Here is a 27,735-nt window from a genome sequence, read left to right as displayed (position 1 = left end):
AAGATTTTAACCTACTGCGAATCCTCTTGCAAGGATGCCTTCCTTGAGGAAGCTCTCTTCCTCCCTCTACAAGGATTTCAGTGTGTCCCCCTCTCACTGCACACCCCAGGTCTTCTCCTCTGCCCTTCCTGAAGAAGGGCTCATGCCTTTCTCCTGCTCCTTAGATGCTGCCTGACCTGCTGCGCTTTTCCAGCAACACATTTTCAGCTACTGTCGCTTTGAATTGGATCCAAACCCTTGTCCCAAAGGCCAGTAATTAGGTTTTAGCACCAGCATTCTGTTGTGCGTTGTCTCTGATCAAATATTTTTTGAAATGAAGATATTGAGCAATGACATCCAATCTGCAATTATAAAGAAAAAAAGGCCCTATCTGCTTCTGAGTGCACAGCAGTGGGATACGATTTCAGAGCATTGTAGATGTTGTTTTGTCTGAGTTTAGTTTATTACTGGACTTGTATTGTTTTCTGTTCATTTTGTGAAGAGAGTCTTTAATAAGTTTTACTAGTTCAATTTAAATTATCACCGTGGTCCCTTTTGTGCCAATTCCAGCCTGAACTATCTTTCCAAAAAGTATTGTATTTGGTTGGTATGCTGAAGAAGAATTGTAAGTTTGATTAAACTTTTGAGTAGTTCTCATTTGAAATTGAAGTCTATGGGCAATTGAACTGTGTGCTGGGAACAGCATCAGATCAAGGCAAAACTATTTCAATGTTATAATGGGGAGGAGGAAGGACAAATTCACAGAAATGAAATTGCTCACTCTCTGCTTTAGTTATTAATTTGATAGTTGGAATAAAATTAAAGAATTGTTATTTAGTGTTGTCGGATGAAATTGGTTTTGAATGGTTAATGTGTCTGACACTGGTACGATGAGTTTAGCGTATTCTGCAGCTTTGATTCACTCCTCAATTTCTACTGATAGTCCACTTCCTCATGTGGCCTGATTTGGCACTTCTCTAGGCTACTTACCCTACTAATATATTTAAGTGTTCATTTAAACATGTAACAAATGATATGCAAAAATATACATTTACTTTCAACTGATTGTTAAAAATAAATAATGGTGTGACCCCTTCATTTGTTTTGAAATTATAATTTTTCAGATTTATGTATAATTGCAGATGAACTATGGGCCCTCTTGTAGATCAGTTAGCCCATGATAGATATTACTTCAAAAAGCAGAGTAATATTGACATTACAAGCTGTTAACTAACATTTTCCAGTTCTCCATTCATGTCTTCAGTTCTGAATCTGAATTTAGTACTTCCTGCATGGAGCTACACAGGATACAAAATTGAAGGCATGAAAGAGTTAGCGACAGCTTTCATTAAAAGCCACTGCCGAAAGCTCTGGATTTACTTAGCCAAGTCTTTGAAGGGTAAAGTGCTGTTAACAGTGACAGTTTTGTGACTTGCTTTAGTAAGTTTCAGAAAAGATTAGATATTGAAAATATTGTAGCTCACATTCACTTCTAATCTTTCTGAAGCAGATATTTATGGAAGTGTATAAATGCTCTTCAAAAGACAGAGCCTCCACTTAAGGATGCAAGGTTTGGGTTGGAAGTTTGCTTGCAGAGCTGGAAGGCTTGTTTTCAGACGTTTCATCACCATACTAGGGAACATCAGTGAGCCTCCAGATGAAGTGCTGGTGGTATGGCCCACTTTCTATTTGCGTTTAGGATGCAAGATTTATTGAATTTGTTGTTGTAAAGAGACTATTCATTGAGTATTGTTAGGTGCTGATACTTAACCTGAACTGGTTTTATGCAGTTGCTTTTAAATCTCCATTATGTAATATCTCTCCTTTACCTTGTTGACTCTTTTTCTTTCCCAACTGCATCCCATCCTTACAAGCTCAAACTCCCACCTATCCTATCAGTGGACAGAACTGTTTACATATAATCTCCTGGCCTCTGCATTCCTGGCAAAAGGTTACCAGCTCCAGACCCCTGTGCAATGCTTGAGGCACTGTGTTCACAGTATAATAATAGAGTAAATTACCTCTCTGGTAATGATCAGCAGTATCCTTTTTGTGCACCAATGTTGCATACTCCATTTTTCAGTAATTTCCAGCACATTGTCCTCTTAACTTTTGGTTCTCTGGCACAGGACAGAAACTGAACTAGTGTTCCAGTGCCAAAACATAGAACGCAGAGGGCAACAATTTGAGTCTGGGAGTGAAGGTGAAACAGAACAGTGTGACAGGCAAATGCTTTGTGTGGTGCAGTACAGTTTTCAAATAGCTGATTAGATTCAACAGCAGAACCTGATGGCATTTTAAGATACCAACGCTCTTCAATCTTCATAAAATCCCAGCTAACTGTTGTATTCTGTAGGGATGCTTGATACCAACAACTCTTCGTTGCAAATCTAAAGTAAAGCTCACTTAAAAAGCAGTAAAGCATTTTACAGATGCAGAGGAAAAAAAATATTTTCCCTTTTTCTCCCCTTGCTTTTCATTGTAACAAAACACATTTGCAAAGAGTCAACATGTGGTAAGCAAGGATTGGGATGAGATGCATTTCAACAACTTCCACTTGTGGGCTGATCATCAGATGCTGAACAGGTGGTCCTCATTTCCCTTTTTCATGTTTGGAAGATATTTCGAAATTACACGCTGTGATGCACATGGACCAAACTCCTTATAGTGTAGAAATTTTAAAACAAATAATAGAATGATGATAGCTATTTTATGTATGCCAAACACTTGTGTTCATCCGGTTGTTCTTACTGTTGTTAAATGGTAATTAGGTGCCCCAAGCTGCTTGGGTGTTTGAAGTTAAGTCCTTGTGTAATTGTGCTTTATTAAGGAGCTGAGCCACAAGGCTGAAGTAAGTTGACTTTGAACTTTAATAGTGTTCTGGAGTTAGAGCACTGACAATGCTTGACTGTATATAACACTAATTTATCCAAATTATAACTTACTCCAAAGTGACCGAGCTGCTGGTCACTTAACATGAGTTAAAGAAAATATAGTTTTCTATTGTGTAGCTCAAAGAAAGATGTGCCTTTTTTTTTTGAATAAGTGACCCTGGTTAAATATTTTGAGTTGAAATGTAATTGAGTCAATCTTACATGTGGATTTGAATTTTAAATAAATGTAAGTCTTTGACCAAATCTGTATTTGGACAAGATGGCTAAAGTTGCAATAAGCCCTATTTATGTTTAATTATTGTTACGACATAGAGGTGAACCCCCTCTGTTGATTAAACCAAACACCCAGAAATATGAGTGACAAAGAACTCCTGGATTCCATTATTTAAAGAAAATAACATTAATTTATTTTTTAACTCTGAAAATGAACATGAAACAACAACTATTCACAACTCTAAGCTCCCTTTTCTCATTAATGCATACTATCTCCCTCCAACTCTATAACGTGCTGTTCCAATAAGACACTGATTAAAATTTTAGCTTAATCTCAAACCAAACATTCACTGTTGTCTTCAAAATCAAAATAACAGCAGCATCCAAAAATAATTTTAAAAGTAAGTCGTTACATATTGTGTGGGAAAATGCTCCCATTGACTGCAGTCTGAATCGCAAGAAGATGGTTGTGGTCTTTGGAGACTAATGTACTAATGTGAAACTGTTTTGACATGCTTCATCAAAGACCTTCCATCTATAGTAAGGTCAGAAGTGAATTGTTGACTGAATGCAAACTGATCAGTTCTCCCATCTGGACTGAAGTAGTTCGAGAAGGCTGCTCACCACCACATGTTCAAGAGGAGTTTGACGTGATCAGTAAATACCAGCTTTGCTCGTGACACCCACCTCCCGTGAATAGTAATATGTTTTTTGTTTAAAGCTAAAATGTTAGATTTTTAAAAAAAGTTATCAAAATATAGGTTTTGGAGCTCGGTGATGGACTGGCCGTTTCCTATTCTGACTGCACGTGAAACCCTGTATAGACTTGTATTTCTCGCTGGTGCTCTGAATGAGTGCTGCTCTGCTTGTACAGAAATTGTCTTTGTAAGCAAATTTTGAGGGGAGATTTACCATGGCTGCTGTTTGATCCCGCTCCTGCAATGCAAGTATACTAAGAGAATATAAATGATATGGATATGATCATTGGAGGTATAGTTAGTAAGCTTGCAGATGACACCAAAATTGGAAATGTAGTGGACAGTGAAGCAAGTTACCTCAGAATGCCATGGAATCTTGATCAGATGGGTCACTGGGCTGAGGGTTGGCAGATGGAGTTGAATTCAGATAAATGTGATGTACTGCATTTTTGGAAAGCACATCATAACAGGACTTATACATTTAATGGTAAGGTCCTAGGGAGTGTTGCTGAACAAAGAGACCTTAGAGTGCAGGTTCATAGCTCCTTGAATGTAGAGTCGCAGGTAGATAGGATAGTGAAGAAGGCATTTGGTATACTTTCCTTTATTGGTCAGAGTATTGAGTACAGGAGTTGGGTGGTCATGTTGCGGTTGTACAGGACATTGGTTAGGCCACTGTTGGAATATTGTGTGCGATTCTGGTCTCCTTCGGATGTTGTGAAACTTGAAAGGGTTCAGAAAAGGTTGACATGGATGTTGCCAGGGTTGGAGGATTTGGGCTACAGGGAGAGGCTGAATAAGTTGGGGCTGTTTTCCCTGGAGCTTCGAAGGCTGAGGAGTGACCTTATAGAGGTTTATAAAATCATGAGAGGCATAGATAGGATAAATAGACAAGGTATTTTTCTTGGTATGTGAAGTCCAGAATTAGAGCGCATAGATTTAAGGTGAGAGGGGAAAGATATAAAAGAGACCGAAGGGGCACCTTTTTCATGCAGAAGGTGGTGTGTGTATGGAATGAGCTGCCAGAGGAAGTGGTGGAGCTGAGTCCAATTGCAACATTTAAAAGGCATCTGAATGGGTATATGAATAAGATCGGTTTGGAGGGTTATGGGCCAAGTGCTGGTACGTAGGACTAGATTAGTTTGGGATATCTGGTTGGCGTGGATGAGTTGGTCCGAAGGGTCTGTTTCGTGCTGTACATCTGAGTAAAATATTTCTGTACCTGTAAATTGGATAAGCTACTGACCTTTCAGACTTCAAATAAAACCACAGTATAAATATCACTGTTGTAAAGTTTGCGGTTGATTATAAATGATAATACATGAGATCTGTGCATTTCATGAATTCAATAAGCAGGTTGCCAAATTGAACACTGGTCTCAACCATGGCAGCTATTTTCTTGTTTCAGTTGACCAAACTACTTCCTGCCTCAGTGGTGAATGGTGTCAGCGATTATGTACGCTGATGATTATGTATTCTCTCCTGCATTGGTGGAAATTGGTTGGGTCAAAGTAAATTCAAAAATAATTGAGGCAAGAGATGGATATGCAGTTGGATGATCTTGCACAGAGATGATATGGTCAAAGGTGGAACAAATGTTTGCAGTGCAGTGTAAAGGGATTTTTAAAAATGTGATATATAACAAGGATAATATTTGAGAAAAATCATCTTCAAATGATACAATCCATCAAGGACTATAACTTTTCTGTGTAAGGCTAATTCCTGTCAAAATAAGCTACTCCAATGTCCCAATATTAAGAGTTGAGTAATTTTGTAGTGTGTATAAATGTGATGAAGAAAACAATCTGAATAGAGATATTCTGAAGAGGTTTCCATAATTAGAGACAGAGTCCGAGAACTGTACTGCATGGAAACGGACCTTTTGGTCTAACCTGTCCACGCTGACCAGGTATCCCAAATCATTTGCCAGTGCATGGGCCCATATCCCTCCAAACCCTTCTTATTCATATATCCATCCAGATGCCTTTTAAATGTTGCAATTGTACCAGTCGCAACAATTTCCTCTGGCAGCTTATTGCATTCACGCACCACCCTCTGCATAAAAAAAAGTTGCACCTGAAGTCCCTTTTTAAAATCTTTCCCTTCACAATCTAAACCTATCCCCCCTCAACCTAAATCTATGCCCTTAGCTAAAGACCTCAAAGACCTTGGCTATTGATCCTGTCTATGCCTCTGAAGATTCTATAAATCTCTTAAGTCACCCCTCAGTCTCTGATGCATCTGGGAAAGTAGCAACAGCCTAATCAGTCTCTCCTTAAAGCTCAAACCCTCCAACCCTGGCAAAGTCCTTTTAAATCTTTTTTGAACTGTTTCAAGTTTCACAACATCTTCCTATACAGGGAGACCAGAACTGAATGCAGCATTCTAAAAAGTGGCCTGACCAATGTCCTGTACAGCCGCAACATGACTCCCGACTCCCAAGTCCCATACTCAATGCACTGACCAATAAAGGCAAACATACCAAATGCCACCTTCACTACTGATCTACCTGCAACTCTACTTTCAAAGAACCATGAACCTGCACTCCAAGGTCTCTTTGTTAAGCAGCACTCACCACGACCGTGCCAAAATGCAATATCTCACACTTATTTAAATTAAACTCCATCTGCTACTCCTTGGCTCAACTGATCAAGGACTCATTGTGCTCAGAGGTCACCTTCTTGGCTTCATTACACTACTAATTTTGGAGTCTTCTGCAAAGTTACTAAGTATATCTCTTTGTTCACATCCAAATCACTTATATAAATGACGAAAAGCAGTGGACCCAGCACCAATCCTTGTGGCACACCACTGGTCACAGGCCTCTAGTCTGAAAAGCAATCCCTGACCACCATCCTCTGTCTCCTTCCTTTTGAGCCAGTTTGTATCAAATTCTTCAAACAGTTTTAACACCTTGAGTTGATTTTGCCAAGTACAATTAAAAGAAATTGCTTAAGTCCAAGATTTTCCCTGGGTGCTTTACCATCTCGATACAACTAATCTTTTACATCTTTACAACAAATTTGACATGCAAAAATGGTTCCATTTTTTTAAAAAAAGGACAGATTGCAAGTATATTGTGCTTATTGAGTAGCTTATGCTCCTGCATCAGGGTTCATCACGGATTTAAAAAGGTTCATTTGAAAGTGCACCTCAGTGTATTAGGAGCCTGTCACCTGCACTCGACAAGCTTTCACACTCTGATCACACTGCACATTCAATTGTTTTTGCAGAATTGGTGGAATTTTAATAAAAAGCCAACCAAAAGTGCAACAAAATAGACTGTTAGGTATGATTTGTGAACATTTAAATGTTGATTTGGGCTAATTTGAAATGACACCAAACTCTGATCTGTCTTGGTGCTGATGATTGTATGAGTGTACATGTACGCAATAAAGAGTGTTAAGATTTCTTCAACTTCCAGTGGTTTAATTGCCATTAGAATGCTAATAGTCCCAGAAATTGTTGGTTGATGCATTGTTCTTGCTTCCAAATACGTATTGCTTTTTTAAAAATAAAACAGCCTTTTAACATCATAGAACATTATTCCTGTAATATCTTTTAATTCTAATAATAGCTAAATGAATTATTGCTCAATGTATTTCAAATTATTAATTTTAAAAACTTTTCTCCATTAAACAGGGACGGACGCATGTTGTTTGATTATCTAGCAGATAAGCATGGAGTAAGTGTGCATTTGTTGATTTTTGTGAATATTTAATAATGAGTGCAGTATAATATTGTAATTCATTTTCTGTGAAATGATCCGTGAATAACTAGTGAATCAAAGCATTTATACTCTCCCTTATGCTTGAGGTGGATATTGAAATCCGGGGAAAAGGTTGAGGCACTGGAATAGTAAATTCAAGCAGAATGGAACAGGAAGGGATGGTTAGTTTAACGAAAATTGCAAATCAGTGAATGAGGTAATTGCAGGAAATAGAAATGTATAAATGCAATTTGGTTTCTTTATCTGAGTGCATGATATATCTATTTTTACTCATTTATGGTCATTACTGGTGAAATTTCTTTTCCATCCCTAATCTCCCTTCAACTGTGTGGCTTGCTGGAGCCATTTCAGAGTGCAGTTTAGAGTTAACCATGTTGCTGTGGGTCTGGAATCACATGTAAGCTAGACCAGTTAAGCATGGCAGATTTCCTTTCCCAAAGGACAATGGTGAGTCAAATGGGCTATATTTGAGAGTTACGTGGTTAGATTTACTATTTTCACCATTTGCTGTAGTCTGATTTGAATTCATAAACCCAGACCATGAGCCTCAGATGATGGATTACCAATCCTGTGAATTTACCACTGCCCCTCCCATCTTATCTGCAATAGGATAGATGAATTAGTAGTATAAGTAGGAATAAATGCTTTGGATCTAGTTGCCAATTGCCATGCCAGAGATATGATTACAGATTAAACAAGATTGGAAAAGAAGTATTTGAGGATATGTAGTATTTCTAAAGGACAGACAGGAAAGGCAAAGAATAAGTATTCTTGATAGTAAAATATGGCATAAGGACATTTGTGACCTTGAATCTAACTTTTGAACAGCATAATGTAAAATCAGTATGGGTGGAAGCTAGAATCATAGAATCCCAAAGTGTTGAAAATGGCTATTCAGCCCATCGAGTCTGCACTAACCCTCCAAACAACATCCCACTCAGACCCAACCTCCTACACTATATACTCCCACATTTACTATAGCTAGCCCAACTCGCCTGCACAGCCCTGGGCAGCATGGGACAATTTAGCATGGCCAGTCCACCTAATCTGTACATCTTTCAACTGTGGAGGAAATTGGAGCACCCGGAGGAAACCCATGCATATATGTGGAGAATGTGCAGAGTTTGCACAGTCACTGGAGGTCAGAATCGGACCTGGGTCCCTGGTGCTGTGAAGTAGTAGTGTTAACCACTGAGCCACCATGATACCCAAACCGTAGAAGGAGCCCAACAACAGCGCATGGAATAAGAGGCAAGACTGGTATTAGCAGATTATTGCCTCCCTCACCCCCAAAATAGTAATTAAAGCATTTGACAGAAGATTAAACAGGCAATTATTTGCATATCTAGTAAAAAGAATGTGATAATTGATTCAGGACTTTGTCATAGCTCAAATGAAGATTACAACCAAATTAGCTAGGGTGGTCAAGAAGTTGAGTTTGCTATTTTTTTTGCAAGCTTGTTGATGCTGTGAAACCTCCTGGCATGAAGCTATTTTATACCTAGCATTGTGTAATGAATTAGGGTTAATTTGTAGCATTTGTAATAAAAAAATTGGAAATTAGTGATCATAATACTACTGAATTCCATGTTAAGTTTGAAATTGACATCACATCTGGAGTACTGTATAGTTTCGGTCTCCATGTTTATGAAAGGATATACTTCAATTGGAGGCAATGCAGTAAAGCTTCACTAACTTGATCCTAATGAGCAGGAACATTGTCATTTGTGAGAGACTGTGTAAATTGGGCACATGTTGTCTGGAGTTTAAAGAAATTATAGGCATGCTCATTGGAATATATAAGAAGCAACTTGAGGGGGCAGATGTTGAAAGATTATTCCCATTGCTTAGGGGATCTAAAACATGTCACAATCTTAGAATAAGGGGTCAATCACATGACTGAATTGAAAAATTGCTGTCTTCTAATGGTTGTGAATATATTGACCTCTGTTCCTCAATAGATTGTGAATACTTCATCTTTGAATTCATTCAACTCTCAGGCAGGGAGTTGTGGAATATTGAAGCAGGCCGGAAGGTTGAATTGAATCCTAAGATCAGTCATAATCATTAGTTGGTGAAGGGGGCTTGACACATGATCTACTGCTGCTCGTTTCTTTAGTATGTTTTGGACAGTGTAGACAGACTTCATTTTTAATGGGCGCAGCCAATATTGTGACAAACTACTGTTTGCTAAAATGTTTTCTTTTAGCAAATAGTGAACCTATGGTATGTTCTGATGTCAAATAGAACTTGGGTTGATGCACTGGAAAACTCAGATTTTCCATCTTTAATTTGGAAAGCTGATGAAAAATGGCCTATTTGAAAATCTGCATACCGTATTACAGTTTACATGTAATTAAACACTATAATTTGTCCTGGATTATTAAACAAGAGGCGCAATATTTTCATTTCTGAAAACTTGTTTCTATCATGCTGTTTATTTTTAAATTTATTTTTATTTGAAGTTTCGTCAGGAATATTTGGACACCTTATACCGATATGCTAAATTCCAGTATGAATGTGGCAATTATTCTGGTGCAGCAGAATATCTCTACTTTTTCAGAGTTCTGGTGAGTACCATTTCCTGCAGGTAAATTTGAATGTGCTGATCAAATTTGCGGTTATTTTCCATGGTTACCAGAAATAGTTTCTTTCTTAACAACTGTATTCATGGCTGTGATGTGGTTGCTATACAAAATTGCTGATATGACTTAGGAGCGACAGTTTGGTTAAAATCTTTGTAGACTGAGCAGGGTTCATTGAGTGAGCAACATTTACACTTGGGATTGACTCAGAATTGTAACAGAGATTAGAAAAACACAACAGAATTTACTGGATCAATTGACTCCGTTGTTGCGCACACGTCTCTTTAATCATTATTCATTTAATTTGACTAATATATCCTTCAATTTAATCTAGCTTCCTCCTAAGTGCATTTATCCTGTTGTCAAATAATCCATGTCATTGTGAATTCCATATCCTTACCATTTTATGTGAAGATGCTTTTCCATGTTGGTTTTATTCATGGCTATTTTACTTTAATAACTCTTTCTTTGCCTTACCACACAGTCTGAGCATTTCTGTGTTATTGGTGAGTTTTATATTGGTTTATATGCTCTTGGAGGATCCTGCTAATCCTAAATCTGAACAAGGGCCTTGAGAGCTCTTCCAAGGCAATGTCCTGAAACTGTTTAGCAGCAGATGTAATGCTGCCGAAATGGTTTGGGTTGCCCATTTCCAATTCCTTACACCCTGCACACAAGGCATTTTTCATGATCTTGAAAACTTGTGCAGTTCTGAAGAATGCAAAAGAAATCTCATCCAAAGCAAATTAATTTCTGAGGAATTTGTCTGAAAATTTTCAAGTTGAGTTTAACGCTATTAGTTTATCTTTGCCATTGGCTAGTCAAGAACATTAATTGTTGAACCAACCAGGGGACTGGCCATTTTGTATGTAGTCATGAGTGACGAAATGAAGTTAATTGTTCATGATCCGAGAGGTCCACAGCACAATAAAAAGGCCCTCCAACCCTCTGAGTCTGCAGTCGTCAAAAGCAAGCACCTAACTATTCTAATCCTGTTTTATAACACTTGCCCCATAGCCTTGTATGTTTTGATGTTATAAGTGCCTATCTAAATAATTATTAAAATTTAATGAGGAGTTCTGCCTTTACCACCCTTAAAGGTAGTAAGTTTTAGATTCCCACCAAAGGGTGAAAACGTATTTCCTCAAACCCTTCTAAACTGCCTGGCTTTCAGCTTAAATCTAATTGCTCCCATCATTGATCCCTCCACAAGGGGAAGTGGTCCTTCTTGAATACCCTATCTGTGCCTCTTTTAAAATTTTACATATCTCCATCATGATCCCCCTCCGTTTCTTTTGTTCCCAGTTTATCCAAACACTCTTCCCAACTTGAACTCCCCAGCCAGACAGCATCTCGTTAATCTTCCCTGCACCCTCTCCAGTGCAACCATGTCCTTTCTATAAAGTAGACAACAATCCTCCAGGAACGCCTGGAGTGATAATTGATAGTTGATGTCGAAATGAAGGTGGAATAGTCAATTTTAAAAAAAATGTTCTAGTGTTGTTTTTAGTCGAGATTCATTTGCATTCTCAGATCTGAGTGAGAAGGTATGAGTTCATGTCCTACTTCACGTTTTGAGCACAAGTTAGACCTGACATTCCAGTGCAGTACTGAGGGAATTCAGCATTGTCCGAACTGCAGCATCTCAGGTGAAATAGTAAGGCAAGAATTGTTAGCTCTCCGGTGTACTTAAAGGCTCCAAGGGGATTTAATTGAAGAAAAGCTGAGGAGATTACTTTGGTGCCCTGAACAATTGGTACAACTCAATCAATATCGCCAAGAAATGTGATCTGTTCATTATTATTTTGCATATTGGAGGATCCTGCTGTGTGCACATTTGCTCCGTTTCTCATGATTACTTCTCGAAGATACTCCCTTATCCTGAGAGTACAAGAGACATTCTAAAAATGCAAGTCTTCTTCAAATTTTCAAGTTAATGAGAGGGAGCAGAAAGATTCTGTTGGTGATGTAGCCTCGGACTCGTGCAATGCTTGAAAGACCATTCGAAGGCTGTTTTGCCATTTGATAGGGTCATCGCTGATGTGGCATTCCGTATGTCCATTTTCCTGCCTTTCCCTATAAGTCTTGATTCCCCCACTGGTCAAGAATCTATTTAGCTCAGCCTTAAGTTTCTCAAAAGGACTCTGCCACTGAGAGCTGTGGGGGCAATGTGTTCCAAAGGCACTCAACCTCCTGAGAAGAAATTCCTTCTCATCTCACTCTTCAATTGGCACCCCATTAGTCTGACACAAGGCCCTGGTCCTAGGCTTTCCAGTGAGAGGGAACATCCTCTCAGCATTTACCTTGTGAACCTCCGTCATAATCCTAATGGTTGACATCCAACATGGATTCACTAAGCAGCCATAGAGGAAATTGAAGCAGATTTAAAACCGAGATGAGGTGAAATTATTCCTGTCAAAGATAGTGAATCTGTGGAATTCAGTACCCTGGAGTAGGGTGGGTGATAGGACACTGAGTAAATTTAAGCAATTGATAGGCAGATTTTTAATTAGTTATGGGTTGAACAATTATGGAGAGTGGGCAGGGAAGTGGACTTGAGACCAGATGAGATCAGTCATGTTCGTACTGAATGGCAGAGCAGCCTTGAGGGGCTGAATTGCTTCCTTATGCCCCGAGTTATGATGTTGTTATGAATTAATCTGCACTTGAAGAGGCAGAGATTCATGAATAACAGTCAGCAGGGTTTTGGTAAGGGGTGGTCATGTCTGACCAACTAAGTTGAATTCTTCGAGAGGTGAGGACAATACATTTGACATCGCCTGCTTTGACTTCAGCAAGACTTTTGATAACGTGATAGGAGAGATTGATAGCGAAGGCAAGAGCCCATGGGATCCAAGGAAATGTGGTCACTTGGCTAAATGCCAGGAGGCAGTGGGCGATGGCTGAGGGATATTTTTATGACTGGAAGCCTGTGTCCATGGGGGTTCCACAATGATCAGTGCTAGGGCTGTTGCTGTTCGTGGTATGTATAAATAATTTGAGCCATAGGCATAGTCTGAACTGGCTAAGGCTATTTATCTGGGAGTGTCAGAGGCTGGGAGGGGACCTGAGAGGTTTATAAAGTTCTGAGGAGCATGGATAGGATGACTAGCCAAGGTCATTTCCTTAGGGTAGGGCAATCCAAAGCTGGAAGGCATAGGTTTAAGGTGAGAGGGGTAAGATTTCACAGGGACTTAAGGGGCAATGTTTTGATACAGAGGGTGGTGTGTATATTCAATGATTTGCCAGAGGAGATGATGGGGGCGGGTACAATAACAACGTTTTCAAGGCATCTGGATGGATATATGAATAGGAAGGGTTTAAGAGAGATATGGGCCAAATGCTGGCTAATGGGATTAGATGAATTTAGGACATCTGGTCAGCATGGACAAGAAGAAAGAAGGGCCTGTTTTCATGCTGTGCATGTCTCTGACACTGACCTTTTGGAAATCCAAATACACTTCTGATAGTTCCCCTGTATCCACTCTGGTTGAGACTTTTCGGAAAAATTCAAATAACTTAGTCAGATTTGATCTTGGATAGTTGAGTATGGGGGAGCTGATGAGCAATTGGTATGTGCAAGGTGGGGGAATCCTGGATAGCTGATGAGCAGCGGGTGTGGAGAGTGGAGCTGATCAGAGCACCGGGTGCATGGAGTATGGATTTGATGAGAACAATGGGTGGGAAGGGGCGGGGGAGCTGGTGAGAGCACCAGATATCTTTGCCGGGGGAGTACAAGCTGGTGAGAGCTGCGGGTTCTGGGTGAGGTGGGGTGGGGGGGAATTGGTGAGAACAGCGAGTACGGAGGAGGGGAGCAGGTGGGAGCAGTGGGTGCTGGGGGCAGGAGGACGTTAGTGAGAGCTGCGGGGGGGGGAGCTGGTGAAGGCTGTGGGAGTTGGGGAAGAGAGCTGGCAAGAGCACTGGTGGGGGACTGTGTGAGGACAGCAGATGATGGGGGGGATGGAGCTGGTGGCGGGAGAGTGAGCTGGCGGGAGCAGTGGGAAAAAGGGGTAGGTGAGCTGGTGAAAGCAGCAGGTACAGAGGAGAGAGGTGGGTGATGGAGAGGTGCCAGCTGGTGGTACGCATAAGTCAGGAGAGGGTCTTGTTTACAGATTTATTGGGCAGTCAGCTGGTGTCTTTGCATTGCAAGAAATCACAAAATGTGATTCTGCATTTGCAAAGCAAAGTTCTTCATATAATCTGTAATAACTTTCAACTACAGTAGTATAGTCAGCATAAATAGTAAATGCAGTAAAACCATGACACCTGATAGGACACATGAGACCTTACAGTGCTTCTGGTGGGGTGAAGCTAATGCCACTGTGATGTAATACAATGCTGGAAATGGACCAGATTTTTATAATGTAATAAGTTGAAAACTGAAGCTTGAACTCGATTTCTGAGGCTTTGGAAATTGATTTCTAACTTGAATTTCTGCATCAAATTATGACTTAATCTCCATTTTGTGGGTTAAGTAAATTTAGGAGAAGGAATAACATCTACATTCCACAATGTAAACAACTTTGTTGAGACCATATCAGAAGAGGGTGAAACTATAAATATCATCTTCTATTACTCTTATTTGTGAATTTATTGATGTTGATCAGGTTTGAGAGTCTGTTGTTTTTGTTGTGACTGGGACATGAGGAAAACGCTGGTAATCAAGCCCCACTACTCCAGGAGTTGCATCATGAATATAACTTCTTGATTCAATTTCCAAAGTAGCCAAGAGTTTATCTTTGGTCTTTCCATCCAGAATAAAAGACTTTTTTGCCGAGTTTTAAAATTGTGGCCAAAAAAGTTGGCATCTAAATAATAATCCAGAGTTAGAACTATATCCCCTTTTTTATCTGCCCCCACTCCCAACTCTACCCCACTCCAGGTCTGAGCTCCCAGCCGTGCAATGTTTTCACCATCCCCCAGACTTCCCCCTCACCTAAGGAGGAACAATCAATCTTCAGTAAAGGTTGCACCTTAATCCCCTTAGGCTCTTGGATCAGTGAATTCAACAGGCATTGTGACGTTGAATTTTTCTTCTGCCGCCTCCACCTCCATGCTTGCTTTTTCCATCAGGACTCCCACCCACCCTCTGCAGACCCCTTCTCCCATCTCCAACACGTCTCATTCACCTGGATACCCCATGCTGGTCTGTTACATGTCTTTGATCTCTTCATCTCCAACTGCTACCATGACATTGACCACCTTAATCTGTCTAACCCCCTCACCCACTCTAACCTCTCACCCTCGCAATGCACAGGCCTCCACTTCCTCCGCTCCAATCCCAACCTTACCACCAAACCAGCAGACATGAAGGGTGCAGTGGTAATTTGGCGCACCAACCTCAACACCATTGAACCCAAGCACCAACTTGCAGACAACTCCTCCTAATGCCCCCGCAAACATGACCTCCCCTTCCATCACCAAACCATCATCTCCCAGACCATCCACGACCTCATCACCTCAGGGATCCACCAAAGGCCTCCAGGAACCCCACACTACTGGGTCTACCTCCTACCCAACATTCACAAACCCGACTTTCCCTATTTTCAGCCTGTTCCTGCCTCACCGGTTTATCTTTGACATTGTTCTGTCTGCTTTGGTCCAGAATCTTCCCACATACGTTTATGACAGCACCCACACCCTCTACCTCCTCCATGACTTTTCTTTCCCCGGCCCCCAATGCCTTATCTTCACATGGACATACAGTCCCTGAACACATCCATCCGCCATGAAGAAGGTCTTCAAGCCCTCTGTTCCTTGCTGTCCCGCCAGCCCAACCAATACCAACCCACTGACAGATTCATTCGATTGGTTGAACTGGTCCACACCCTGAGCAGTTTCTCCTTCAAATCCTCCCACTTCCTTCCTACCAAAGGGGTAGCCATGGGTACCCGCATGGGCCCCAGCTGTGCCTGCCTCGGAACAGTCCATCTTCTGCACCTACACTGGCACCATTCTCCACCTTTTTTCTCTGCTACATCGATGATTGTATTAGTGCCATCTTGTGCTCCCCCAAGGAGGTGCATGAACTTCATGAACACCTTCCACTCCAACCTCAAGTTCACCTGGACCATCTTTGACACCTCCCTTCCGTTCCTGGACCCCTCAATCTCCATTTCCGGCAACCAACTCAACACGGATATCTACTTCAAACCCGCCTACTCCCAACTCCACAGCTACCTGGACTACTCCCACTCTGCCTCTTAAAAAAACACTATCAGTTATTCCCAACTCCTTCACCTCCACTGCATCTGCACCCAGGAGGACCAGTTCAACCACAGAACATCCAGATGCCCACCTCCTTTGAATACCACAATTTCCCCTCGCATGTGGTTGACGATGCCCTCTAGTGCAACTCCTCCACTTCCTGTACCTCTGCCCTTGCAGCCCACCCCTCCAATTACAACAAGGACATACCCCTAGTCTTCACCTTTCAACTCACCAACCTCTGGATACGTCACATCATCCTCTGCAATTTCCACCAACTACAAATAGACCCCACCAGCAAGGTTGTATTTCCCTCCCCACCCCTATCTGCGTTCCTGAGAAACCATTCCCTCCGCGACTACCTTGTTAGGTCCAAACCCTCAAACAACCCACCCTCCACTCCTAGCATCTTTCCCTCCCTCCACAAGAAGTGCGAAACCTGTGCCCACACCTCCCTCCTCAACTCTGTCCAAGGCCCCAAAGGATCCTTCCACGTCCAGCAGAGATTTACCTGTCCTTCCACACATGTCATCGACTGTGTCCATTGCTTTCGATGTGGTCTCCTATATGTTGGAGAGACAGGATGCCAACTTGCGGAATGTTTTAGAGAACACTTCTAGGACGCACCTACGTTAAACAATTCCACTACGCTGTGGCTGACCACTTTAACTCCCCCCTCCCACTCCACCAAGGACATTCAAGTCCTTGGCCTCCTCCACTGCCAGACTCTAGCCACCTGACGCCTGGGGGACGAATGTCTCATCTTCCACTTTGGGACCCACCAATCACATGGGATCAATGTAGATTTCACCAGTTTTCCCATTTATCCAGAACTCGGCACCGCCCTCTTGAACTCTCCTACCTGTCCCATGTTCCTTCCCACCTGTCGGAGCGAACCTATCACCTTCACTCATTTTTGATGAAGAGCTCTGGCCCGAAACACCGATTCTCCTGCTCCTCAGATGCTGCCTGACCTGCTGTGCTTTTCCAGCAACACATTCTCGACTCTGATCTCCAGCATCTGCAGACCTCACTTTCTCCTGTCACCTTCACCCCTATCTTCATCTTGCTATCACATTTCTCCCCTCTCTGATGAAGACCATATGTTTGAAACATCCACTCTCCTGCTCCTTGAATGCTGCCTGACCGGCACCACGCTCTTGGCCCCTTCTAATCGCACGGTAAACACGTTAGCATGTTTTGAGAAACATCCTGACTCTGCTGAAATGATAGTTTAGAAAGGCCAAAAAAACCCCACACTCATCAGCCAATATTATGAAAAGTAAAGGAGAGATTTTGACAGATTCTCAGGCCATTAGATTTTCTATTGTTGGAACTGAACCGTTGACAGCTGCAAAACTGTGGAAGATCTTCCAAACACATGTCAATTTGGATGGTAATCAAGCTGATTCCAAGTCCTTAGTGTTTGCATTTGTGATGAAGTTGAAAGCATATACGTTCACTTTAAAATAGGAAGTGTTTTCTGAATTTTGAAGTAAACTTCAAGTGCAGGCTCAGCTGCCTGAATGGAAAGGCTGGGAGAATGAGCTGTTCCAAAATAGATACGTGTAGCAAATGGCTGTTAAATGGATACCTGAGTTTTGGTTGCTGTTTTAACAGCAATTCAAATTTACCCAATTAGTTTAAAGCATGCCCAGGGTACTGAACCCCAATCGAGTTTGAATGTCTTATTTTGACAGCAATGAGATGATATGATGTTGGGGATTATATAAAAAACGCGGGCATTTTAAAAATTGGTCTGAGAGAACAACTGCCATCGAGCAGCCAAGGAACTGCCGGAGAGCTAACTGCCCATCGAGCATCTGGCTCTTAAAGAAATTAGAGAACACTGTCTATCAAACGTACCCTTTCATGGAAAACATACTTGCAGTAAAAAGAAGGAAGACTACCCAGGGAGATCATCAGATGGAAGATTGAAGAGTGCCGACAAGACTTTGTGGTCTTGAGACTAAATTAATGTAATGTTTAATAATGATGACATTGGAGCAGCATTTTCATAGTTGGGGTCAAATAGTAAGTACTTAAGGAAAGGGGGCTTGGATTTGTAAATAATGTTTTGTTTCATGTTCACTATTAGAGTTAGGAAAATAAATTGTTATTTTTCTTTAAATGGTGGAAATTAGGAGTTGTCTATCACTCACTCACATTTTATCAGATTGGAAGGAGAACTTTTCTGGGTGTTTGGTTTTAATTAACAGAGGGGTTCGACCTCTGCGTTATAACACTATTCACTTTCTCAAAGTTTAAAAGATGGTCAAAATACTGAGATGTGTAAAGTTTGAGATTCTGGAATACTTCCACCAGGAGAGGGGGAGAGAAGCTTGCAGCTTTCTTGCAAACTTTGGAGGTTTTCTTCCTTCATCCATATGATTTTGAAACTAAAAAACCAAGAGTAGAAAGAACTGTTGGGCAACCATCAGCACTGATGCCCATAGTCTCTTCCAAAGCCAGGTTGTCTACTATTTAAATGTAATAAACCTTATCTCCTTAAAAGCTTTGATTAGCTGTTTCTAAAGCCATTTGACTACTTCTAATCATCAGGTGCATCTCGGCCTAGATTAAACAGTGGATTTGAAATCTCATGATTTCCCTTTTCCCTTGGTGAAAAATCTGTTTAATCCAGAAATTGTCCAAATGATCCAAAGTCTTCCTGTTTTCACACTGTCCACAAATCTAGACCCAGCACACTCAAGTGGCTAAGTAAATATTGCAAGCTGTGATCTTTGAAACATTTTTGCACATAGCCACTGAAAATCAGCTATGCATCAATTCTGTTGTATTGGAATTGTTGGACCTCCATCTACTTGTGTTTAAAGTTTTGAAGTGGGAAGCAATCTACTTCTTAAAAAATTAGAGTCCTAGAGATGTACAGCATGGAAACAGACCTTCGGTCCAACCTATCCATACCGACAGGATATCCCAACCCAATCTAGTCCCACCTGCCGGCACCCGGCCCATATCCCTCCAAACCCTTCCTATTCATATAGCCATCCAAATGCCTCTTAAATGTTACAATTGTACCAGCCTCCACTACATCCTCTGGCAGCTGATTCCATACACGTACCAACCTCTGCGTGAAAAAGTTGCCCCTTAGGTCTCTTTTATATCTTTCCCCTCTCATCCTAAACCTATGCCCTCTAGTTCTGGACTCCCCGAGCCCAGGGAAAAGACTTTGTCTGTTTATCCTATCTATGCCCCTTGTAATTTTGTAAACCTCTATAAGGTCACCCCTCAGCCTCTGACGCTCTAGGGAAAACAGCCCCAGCCTGTTCAGCCTCTCTCTATGGCTCAGATCCTCCAACCCTGGCAACATTCTTGTAAATCTTTTCTGAGCACTTTCAATTTTTACAACATCTTTCCGATAGGAAGGAGACCAGAATTGCACGCAATATTCCAACAGTGGCCTAACCAATGTCCTGTACAGACACAACATGACCTGCCAACTCCTGTACTCAATACTCGGACCAATAAAGGAAAGCATACCAAACGCCTTCTTCACTATCCTATCTAGCTGCGACTCCACTTTCAAGGAGCTATGAACCTGCACTCCAAGGTCTCTTTGTTCAGCAACACTCCCTAGGACCTTACCATTAAGTGTATAAGTCCTGCTAAGATTTGCTTTCCCAAAATGCAGCACCTCACATTTATGTGAATTAAACTCCATCTGCCACTTCTCAGCCCATTGGCCCATCTGGTCCAGATCCTGTTGTAATCTGAGGTAACCCTCTTTGCTGTCCACTACACCTCCAATTTTGGTGTCATCTGCAAACGTACTGACTGTGCTCTTATGCTCACATCCAAATCATTTATGTAAATGACAAAAAGTAGAGGGCCCAGCACCGATCCATGTGGTACTCCGCTGGTCGTAGGCCTCCAGTCTGAAAAATAATCCACCACCACCACCCTCTGTCTTCTATGTTTGAGTCAGTTCTGTGTCCAAGTGGCTAGTTCTCCCTGTATTCCATGAGATCTAACCTTTCTAATCAGTCTCCCATGGGGAACCTTGTTGAACGCCTTACTGAAGTCCATATAGATCACATCCACTGCTTTGCCCTCATCAATCTTCTTTGTTACTTTTTGAAAAAACTCAATCAAGTTTGAGACATGATTTTCCATGCACAAAGCCATGTTGACTGTTCCCAATCAGTCCTTGCCTTTCCAATACATGTACATCCTGTCCCTCAGGATTCCCTCCAACAACTTGCCCAACACCGAGATCAGGCTCACCGGGTCTATAGTTCCCTGGCTTGTCTTTACCGCCCTTCTGAAACAATGGCACAATGTCTGCCAACCTCCAGTCTTCTGGCACCTCACCTGTGACTGTCGATGATACAAATATCTCAACAAGCGGTCCAGCAATCATTTCTCTAGCTTCCCACAGAGTTCACAGGTATACCTGATCAGGTCCTAGGGATTTATCCATCTATAACTGTTTCAAGGCATCCAGCACTTCCTCCTCTGTAATCTGGACATTTTGCAAGATGTCATTTCCATATCCTTTTCCACAGTAAATACTGATGCAAAACATTCATTTAGTATCTCCCCCATTTTCTGTGGCTCCACAGAAAGGCCACCTTGCTGATCTTTGAGGGGCCCTATTCTCTCCCTAGTTACCCTTTTGTCCTTAATATATTTGTAAAAACCCTTTGGATTCTCCTTAATTCTATTTGCCAAAGCTATCTCATGTCCCTGTTTTGCCCTCCTGATTTCCCTCTTTTTTTATAAACGAAGAAGGAGTATACTTATGTAAGGATTCACTCGATTTATCCTGTCTATACCTGACATATGCTTCCTCCTTTTCCTTAACCAAACTCTCAATTTCTTTAGTCATCCAGCATTCCCTATACCTACCAGCCTTCCCTTTCACCCTGACAGGAATATACTTTCTCTGGATTCTTGTTATCTCATTTCTGAAGGCTTCCCATTTTCCAGCCGTCCCTTTACCTGCGAACATCTGCCTCCAATCAGCTTTTGAAAGTTGTTGCCTAATACTGTCAAAATTGGCCTTTTTCCAATTTAGAACTTCAACTTTTAGATCAGGTCTATCCTTTTCCGTCACTATTTTAAAACGAATAGAAGTATGGTTGCTGGCCCCAAAGTGCTCCCCCACTGACACCTCAGTCACCTGCCCTGCCTTATTTCCCAAGCGTAGGTCAAGTTTTGCACCTTCTCTAGTAGGTACATCCACACACTGAATCAAAAAATTGTCTTGTGCACACTTAAGAAATTCCTCTCCATCTAAACCTTTAACACTATGGCAGTCCCAGTTGATGTTTGGAAAGTTAAAATCCCCTACCATAACTCCCCTATTATTCTTAGAGATAGCTGAGATATCCTTACAAGTTTGTTTCTCAATTTCCCTCTGACTATTGGGGGATCTATAATACAATCCCAATAAGGTGATCGTCCCTTTCTTATTTCTCAGTTCCACACAAATAACTTGCCTGGATGTATTTCTGGGATTATCCTCCCTCAGCACAGCTGTAATGCTAGTCCTTATCAAAAATGCCACTCCCCCGCCTCCCTTTCTATCCTTCCTGTAGCATTTGTATCCTGTAACATTAAGCTGCCAGTCCTACCCATCCCTGAGCCATGTTTCCATAATTGCTATGATATCCCAGTCCCATGTTCCTAACCATGTCCTGAGTTCATTGTCTTCCCTGTTAGGCCCCTTGCATTGAAATAAATGCAGTTTAATTTATTAGTCCTACCTTGTCCCTGCCTGCCCTGACTGTTTGTTTGACTCCCTTCTGTTCTCAGTTGTACCCGTCTCAGATCGATCTCTTTCCTCACTATCACCCTTGGTCCCACGCACCCACCCACCCCCCACCTTACCAGTTTAAATCCTCCCAAGCAGTTATAGCAAATTTCCCTGCCAGTATATTAGTCCCCTTCCAATTTAGGTGCAATCCGTCCTTCTTGTACAGGTCACTTCTAACCTAAAAGAGATTCCAATGATCCAAAAATGTGAATCCTTCTCCCATACACCAGCTCCTCAGCCATGCAGTCATCTGCTCTATCCTCCTATTCCTGCCCTCACTAGCTCGTAGCACTGGGAATAATCCAGATATTATCAACCTTGAGGACCTCCTTTTTAAATTCCTGCCTAACTCTCTGTAATCTCCCTTCAGGGTCTCAACCTTTTGCCTTCCAATGTCGTTGGTTCCAATGTGAACAATGACCTCCTGTTGGCCCCTCTCCCCCGTGAGAACATTCTGCACCCTCTCTGAGACATCCTTGATCCTGGCACCAGGGAAACAACACACCATTCTGCTTTTTCTCTGCTGGCCACAGAAATGTCTGTCTGTACCTCGGACTATAGAATCCCCGAATACAATTTGTTTTTGTTGTTTACGTTTGAAGCAATCTTTACAGTACAAAGCAGTATTTACCAGTTCTGCCTTGATGCCTAAATGCCAGAAAGATAAATGCACCAGTGTTTGGATAGAAGTGAGCAACCACTCTTTTTACTTTGCAAGTTTCCTTTTTTTTATTTTGTATGTTATTGCAAACATGCACATGTGTAGCGTCTGCTCCAGTTCACACTGTGCTGAAGTAGTCATTTACTTATTCACAGAGAACAGGCTATGTCAGGTATTTAGGGAAAAAAATGTTTGAGAAGATACACATGTAAGGTTTCAATTTGTTAGAAGCAAATTCCATTGAATCAGTGCTTCGTTATAAGGCTGCAACCATTAATAAGCATAAGTTTAATAAGATTCTATAGAAGTTTGTTTTTTAAAACCAATAAATAACTGTCCTGTCATAGTCATTTAGCATGGAAACAGATCTTTCAGTCCAACTCATCCATGCCATCCAGATATCCTAAACTAGTCTAGTTCCATTTGCCAGCACTTGGCCTATATCCCTCTGAACCCTTCGTATTAATATATCCATCAAAGTGCCTTTTAAATGTTGTCACTGTATCAGCCTCCACCACTTCCTCTGGCAGCTTAGTCCATACATGCACCACCTTCTGCATGAAAATATTGCCCCTTAGATCCCTTATAAATTTTTTCCTCTCACTCTAAACCTATGCCCTCTATTTCTAGACTCCCCCACCCCACGAAAAAGACCTTGCCTGTTTAACCTATCCATGCCCGTCATGATTTTATGAACCTCGCACCCCTCAGCCTCCGACACTCCAGGGAAAACAGCCCCAGCCTACGCAGCCTCTCCCTGTAGCTCAAATCCTCCAATCCTGGCAACATCTATTTAAATCTTGTCTGAACCCTTTCAAGTTTCACAACATCCTCCCTATTGAGGGGAGACCAGAATTGCGCACGCTGGCTGAACCAATGTCCTGTACAGCCGCAACCTGACCTCTCAACTCCTATACCCTGTGCACTGACCAATGAAGGCAAGCATACCAAACGCTTTCTTCACTATCCTATTCTACCTGTGACTCCACTTTCAGGGAACTATGAACCTGCACTCCAAGGCTGTCGTGTGTAGTTTGCAATCTGAGGATGCAGAATTAATTCCAGCAGGCTGGCTCATATTTGATTTGATTTTTAACTGTTCAGATTTAACTTGTGACTCCCAAACCATAATGCTACATTATTAAACCAAGCCATTTGGGCTTTTTCCAGTGCTCGCTTCAGGTAGTTTCTGTGTATCAGCGACAGTTTGAAACACCTCACTAGTTCTGGTAAAGCAACAAGTTCAGTGGATTGAGCTTAATAAATTTCATGTATTTTCTTTCTGTTTCAACAGGTTCCTTCGACAGACCGGAATGCCCTGAGTTCACTCTGGGGCAAGCTAGCATCAGAAATTCTGATGCAGAACTGGGAAGCTGCTATGGAGGACCTAACCCGACTCAAAGAAACCATTGATAACAACGTAGGCACCTTTTGATTACATTGCACTCTTTTGCTCAACCATTCAATGTGGTTAACCTGAAGTAAAGTGATCCTTTGTCAAATTTCAGAAGAATTCGTCACTATGCTTTGTATGTTCTATATGTTTAGTGCATGTGGAGCTTTGCAGTAAATTTTAACCTGCAGATTAAAAGTTTGTTTCTTTTTTTTTCTTAGTCCGTCAGTTCACCACTCCAATCTCTTCAGCAGAGGACATGGTTAATCCACTGGTCTCTGTTTGTATTCTTCAATCACCCTAAAGGCAGAGACAATATCATTGACCTCTTCCTTTACCAGGCACAGTGAGTACCTTAAACCCACACTGCTTTCACTTGTTAAACTTTGCGTGTAACTGAATTTAACAGTTAATTAATGGAAGTACCATCATCGAAGGGGGCTGTCATTCTTGTCCCCAGACAGCAGTGGAGGCAGGCTCAATGAACATGGTCAAGACTGAGTTTGGTCTCCAGAGTGATGAATGTTAAGGAGAGTAGGCAGCAAAGTGAAGTCAAAATCACAGTCTGATCAACCATGACATAGCTCAAGGGGCCGAATGGCCTACTTGTGCTCCTGTTTCTTATGAAGGCTGAAAATTGTTCTCGTTCTTTACACGTTATGGACTTGTTCTCTAGTTTTACATTTCACCCAGCAACTGAAAAACTTAAATTGGCCAAGCCACTTGCTATCTCATATATTGAATTGTATTAAAATCCAGCCAAGAGTGATACAGCAAATATTATGTTAATCAATGTTGTAGTGATTTTTACTTCGAGTATCTGCAGTTTAATTTCTTGCCAGCAAAGTGGAGTTTGAGTGCGAGAGCCTGTAAACAAATCAAACCATTAAATCTGAACCTTAGAGGACAAGGGAAATTGAGAGCTTAGTCAAGATGAGAAAGGAGGCATATGTAAGGTCTAGGAAACTGAAAACAGACAAAAACCCTCAAAGAATATAACAATAACAAGAAAAAACTTAAACAAGGAATTAGGAGGGCTAAAAGAGGCCATGAAATGTCTTTTGCAAACAGGATTGAGGAAAAGCCCAAGGCATTATATTATATGCAAGGGGGTAGCTCGGGAAAGGGTAGATCCACGCAACTCAGAGGTGGGAATTTGTGTGGAGCTGGAGGAAGTTGGTGAGGTCCTTAACAAATACTTTGTGTTGGGATTCAGAAAGGAGAAAGACATGGTAGATGGTGAGTCTCGAGATTAGCATGTTGATATTCCAGGGCATGCCAATATAAAAGAGGTGGTGGTGCTGGATGTTTTTAAAAGAATTAAGGTTGACAAATCCTCAGGACCTGATGGGATCTATGCTAGGGGGAGCAGGAGAAGAAATTGCTAGGGCTTTCTGTGCAATCTTCGTATCCTCCTTAGTCATAGAAGAGATCCTGGTGAATTGGAGAACAGCCAGATTTGTTCCTTTGTTTAAAGGAAGGGCAGCAGAGATATTCTGGGAGATTACAGGCCGATGGGCCTTATGTCAGTGGTAAGGAAATTATGTATTCTATCCTGTAAATGTCCCCAAGCTAAAGAAAACAAAATGCTGCGTGAGAAGTGTCAACATACTTGGGAATTTTTTTCCTTTTTAAAAGACTGCTGTGTTCACTTTTGTGTGCTGTTAGATGATAGGGACACCCAGTCCGGGTTTTGTTTTTAAATTCTCATATGATACAGTCAACACTGGCTAGGCCAGCATTTATTGCCTCTCTTAATTGCGCTCAAGGTGGTAATGGTGAGCTGCCCTCTTTCACTACAGCAACCCTTGGAGTGTAGGTACACTCTAGTACTTTAGCACGTTAACTGGATGGATCTGTTTCTCATTCCTGATGAAAGGCTTTTGCCCGAAACGTCTATTTTCCTGCTGCTCAAATGCTGCCTGACCTGCTGTGCTTTTCCAGCACCCCTCTGATCTAAACTCTGGTTTTCAGCATCTGCAGTCCTCACTTTTGCCTGCTTGATAGAACTGATGATGGAATCTTCTATCACTTGACTGATGTTCGAGAATAGACTGATGATGTGGTGATTAGTCAGGTTGGATTTGTCCTGTTTTTTTATATACAGGACAGAGCCAAGTTCTGGAGTACTGTTCCTGGAATGTTATCAGGACCCATTGCCTTTGTGATAACCGCTGTCTCCAACTGTTTCTTGATTTCACTTGGAGTCAAACAAATTGGCTGAAGACTGGTATCTGTAACGCTGGTGACCACTGAGGAGGCCGAGATGGATTATCTACTCGGCAGTTTTGGCCAGAGATTGCTGCAAATGTTTCAGCCTTTATTGTTGCACTGATGTGCTGGGCTCTTCCATCATTGGGGGTATTTGTGCATCTACCTCCAGTGTGTTGTTTGTTGATTGTCCACCACCATTCACAACTGTATGTGGCAGGACTGCTTAAGTCTGATCTGTTTTTTTGTGGGATCATTTAGCCCTGTCTTTCACTTCCTGCATTTACCATTTGGCATAAAAGTATTCCAGGTTGGTAGCTTCACCAGGTTGACACCTCATTTTCAGGTATGCCCGGTGCTGCTCCTGGTATGCCCTCTTGCACTTTGCTTATAACCAGGGTTGATCCCCTGGTTTGATGGTAATGGTTGAGTGGTCGTTATGCCGGGCCATGAGGTTGCAGAGTATGCTGGAGTACAATCCTCCTGCTGTTGATGCTCATTATACCTCATGGATGCCCAGTCTTGAGAATCTAGATCTGTTTGAAATCTGTCCCATTTAGCAAGGTGATAACACCATACAACACAATTGAGGTTATTCTCAATGTGAAGGCAGGACTTCGTCTCTGCAGGGACTGTGTGGTCGTCACTTTGGCAGATGCATGGACAGATGCATCTGCGACCAGCAGATTAGTAAGGATGAGGTCATGTATGTTTTTCCATCTTCTTGATTCCCTCACCAGCTGCTTTGATCCAATCTAGCAGTTTGTCCTTTAGGATCCGACCAGCTCAATCAGTCGTACTATTCTTTAAAGCTTTGCTTGCCTGCTTTACAAAGTTACTTGACTTGCCCGAAATTGGTTAATAGCCCACATTAGTCTTCTGATTTTAGTAATTACTCTTGAACAAAACTCCCAGAAATCTCCATCCAAAATGTCCAAATAGTTCCATGTTCTCATTCTTCATCTTGGTTCAGTAAAAATATATTACTTTCAGGAAGATAGAGTGTACAGAAGAGAAAAGGATGGTGCTTGCAAGTTAGCTACTTCAATAACCATAAAATAACATAATTATATGTGGATTGGGCACTAGATCAACAGCCTAGGCAATGATTCAATCCAGTACATCAGGAACAATTTCTTCAAGTGGTATTGTCTAGAGCCAACCTGAGAGCAGGTTACTTTGCACAGTGAGCAGTGAGATAGATTGATGACCTCCTAGTAAAGGGATTTCTATGTGACAGTGATCCTACATTTCTGGTTAAATTTCAGTGGAGAAGGGAAATATAATTGCACAAAGGCAGGATGAATTTGGAAAATTGGTGAAAAGGCAGGACAGTAGATTTGCTGTTGCAAACTTTTTTAAGAATGTGTTTAATGTCGCAG

General features: G+C 41.6%; 1 protein-coding gene across 2 annotated transcripts in view; it reads left to right on the top strand.

The window, feature by feature from the left end:
* LOC132815358 (eukaryotic translation initiation factor 3 subunit E) overlaps positions 1-27,735 on the top strand; it is a 154,423-nt gene that overhangs the window by 18,953 nt on the left and 107,735 nt on the right. For both annotated transcript variants that reach the window (XM_060824229.1, XM_060824231.1), the window contains exons 4-7: positions 7,427-7,469; positions 9,980-10,084; positions 24,044-24,169; positions 24,364-24,488. In XM_060824229.1, the coding sequence (XP_060680212.1) occupies positions 7,427-7,469; positions 9,980-10,084; positions 24,044-24,169; positions 24,364-24,488 (399 nt within the window). The remainder of the gene's footprint in view (positions 1-7,426; positions 7,470-9,979; positions 10,085-24,043; positions 24,170-24,363; positions 24,489-27,735) is intronic.

Source organism: Hemiscyllium ocellatum, chromosome 4, assembly GCF_020745735.1.
Source record: "Hemiscyllium ocellatum isolate sHemOce1 chromosome 4, sHemOce1.pat.X.cur, whole genome shotgun sequence".
In the NCBI taxonomy this organism is placed as follows: Eukaryota; Metazoa; Chordata; class Chondrichthyes; order Orectolobiformes; family Hemiscylliidae; genus Hemiscyllium; species Hemiscyllium ocellatum.
Note: the sequence above shows the minus strand (reverse complement) of the source record. Positions and strands in the feature narration are given on the sequence as shown.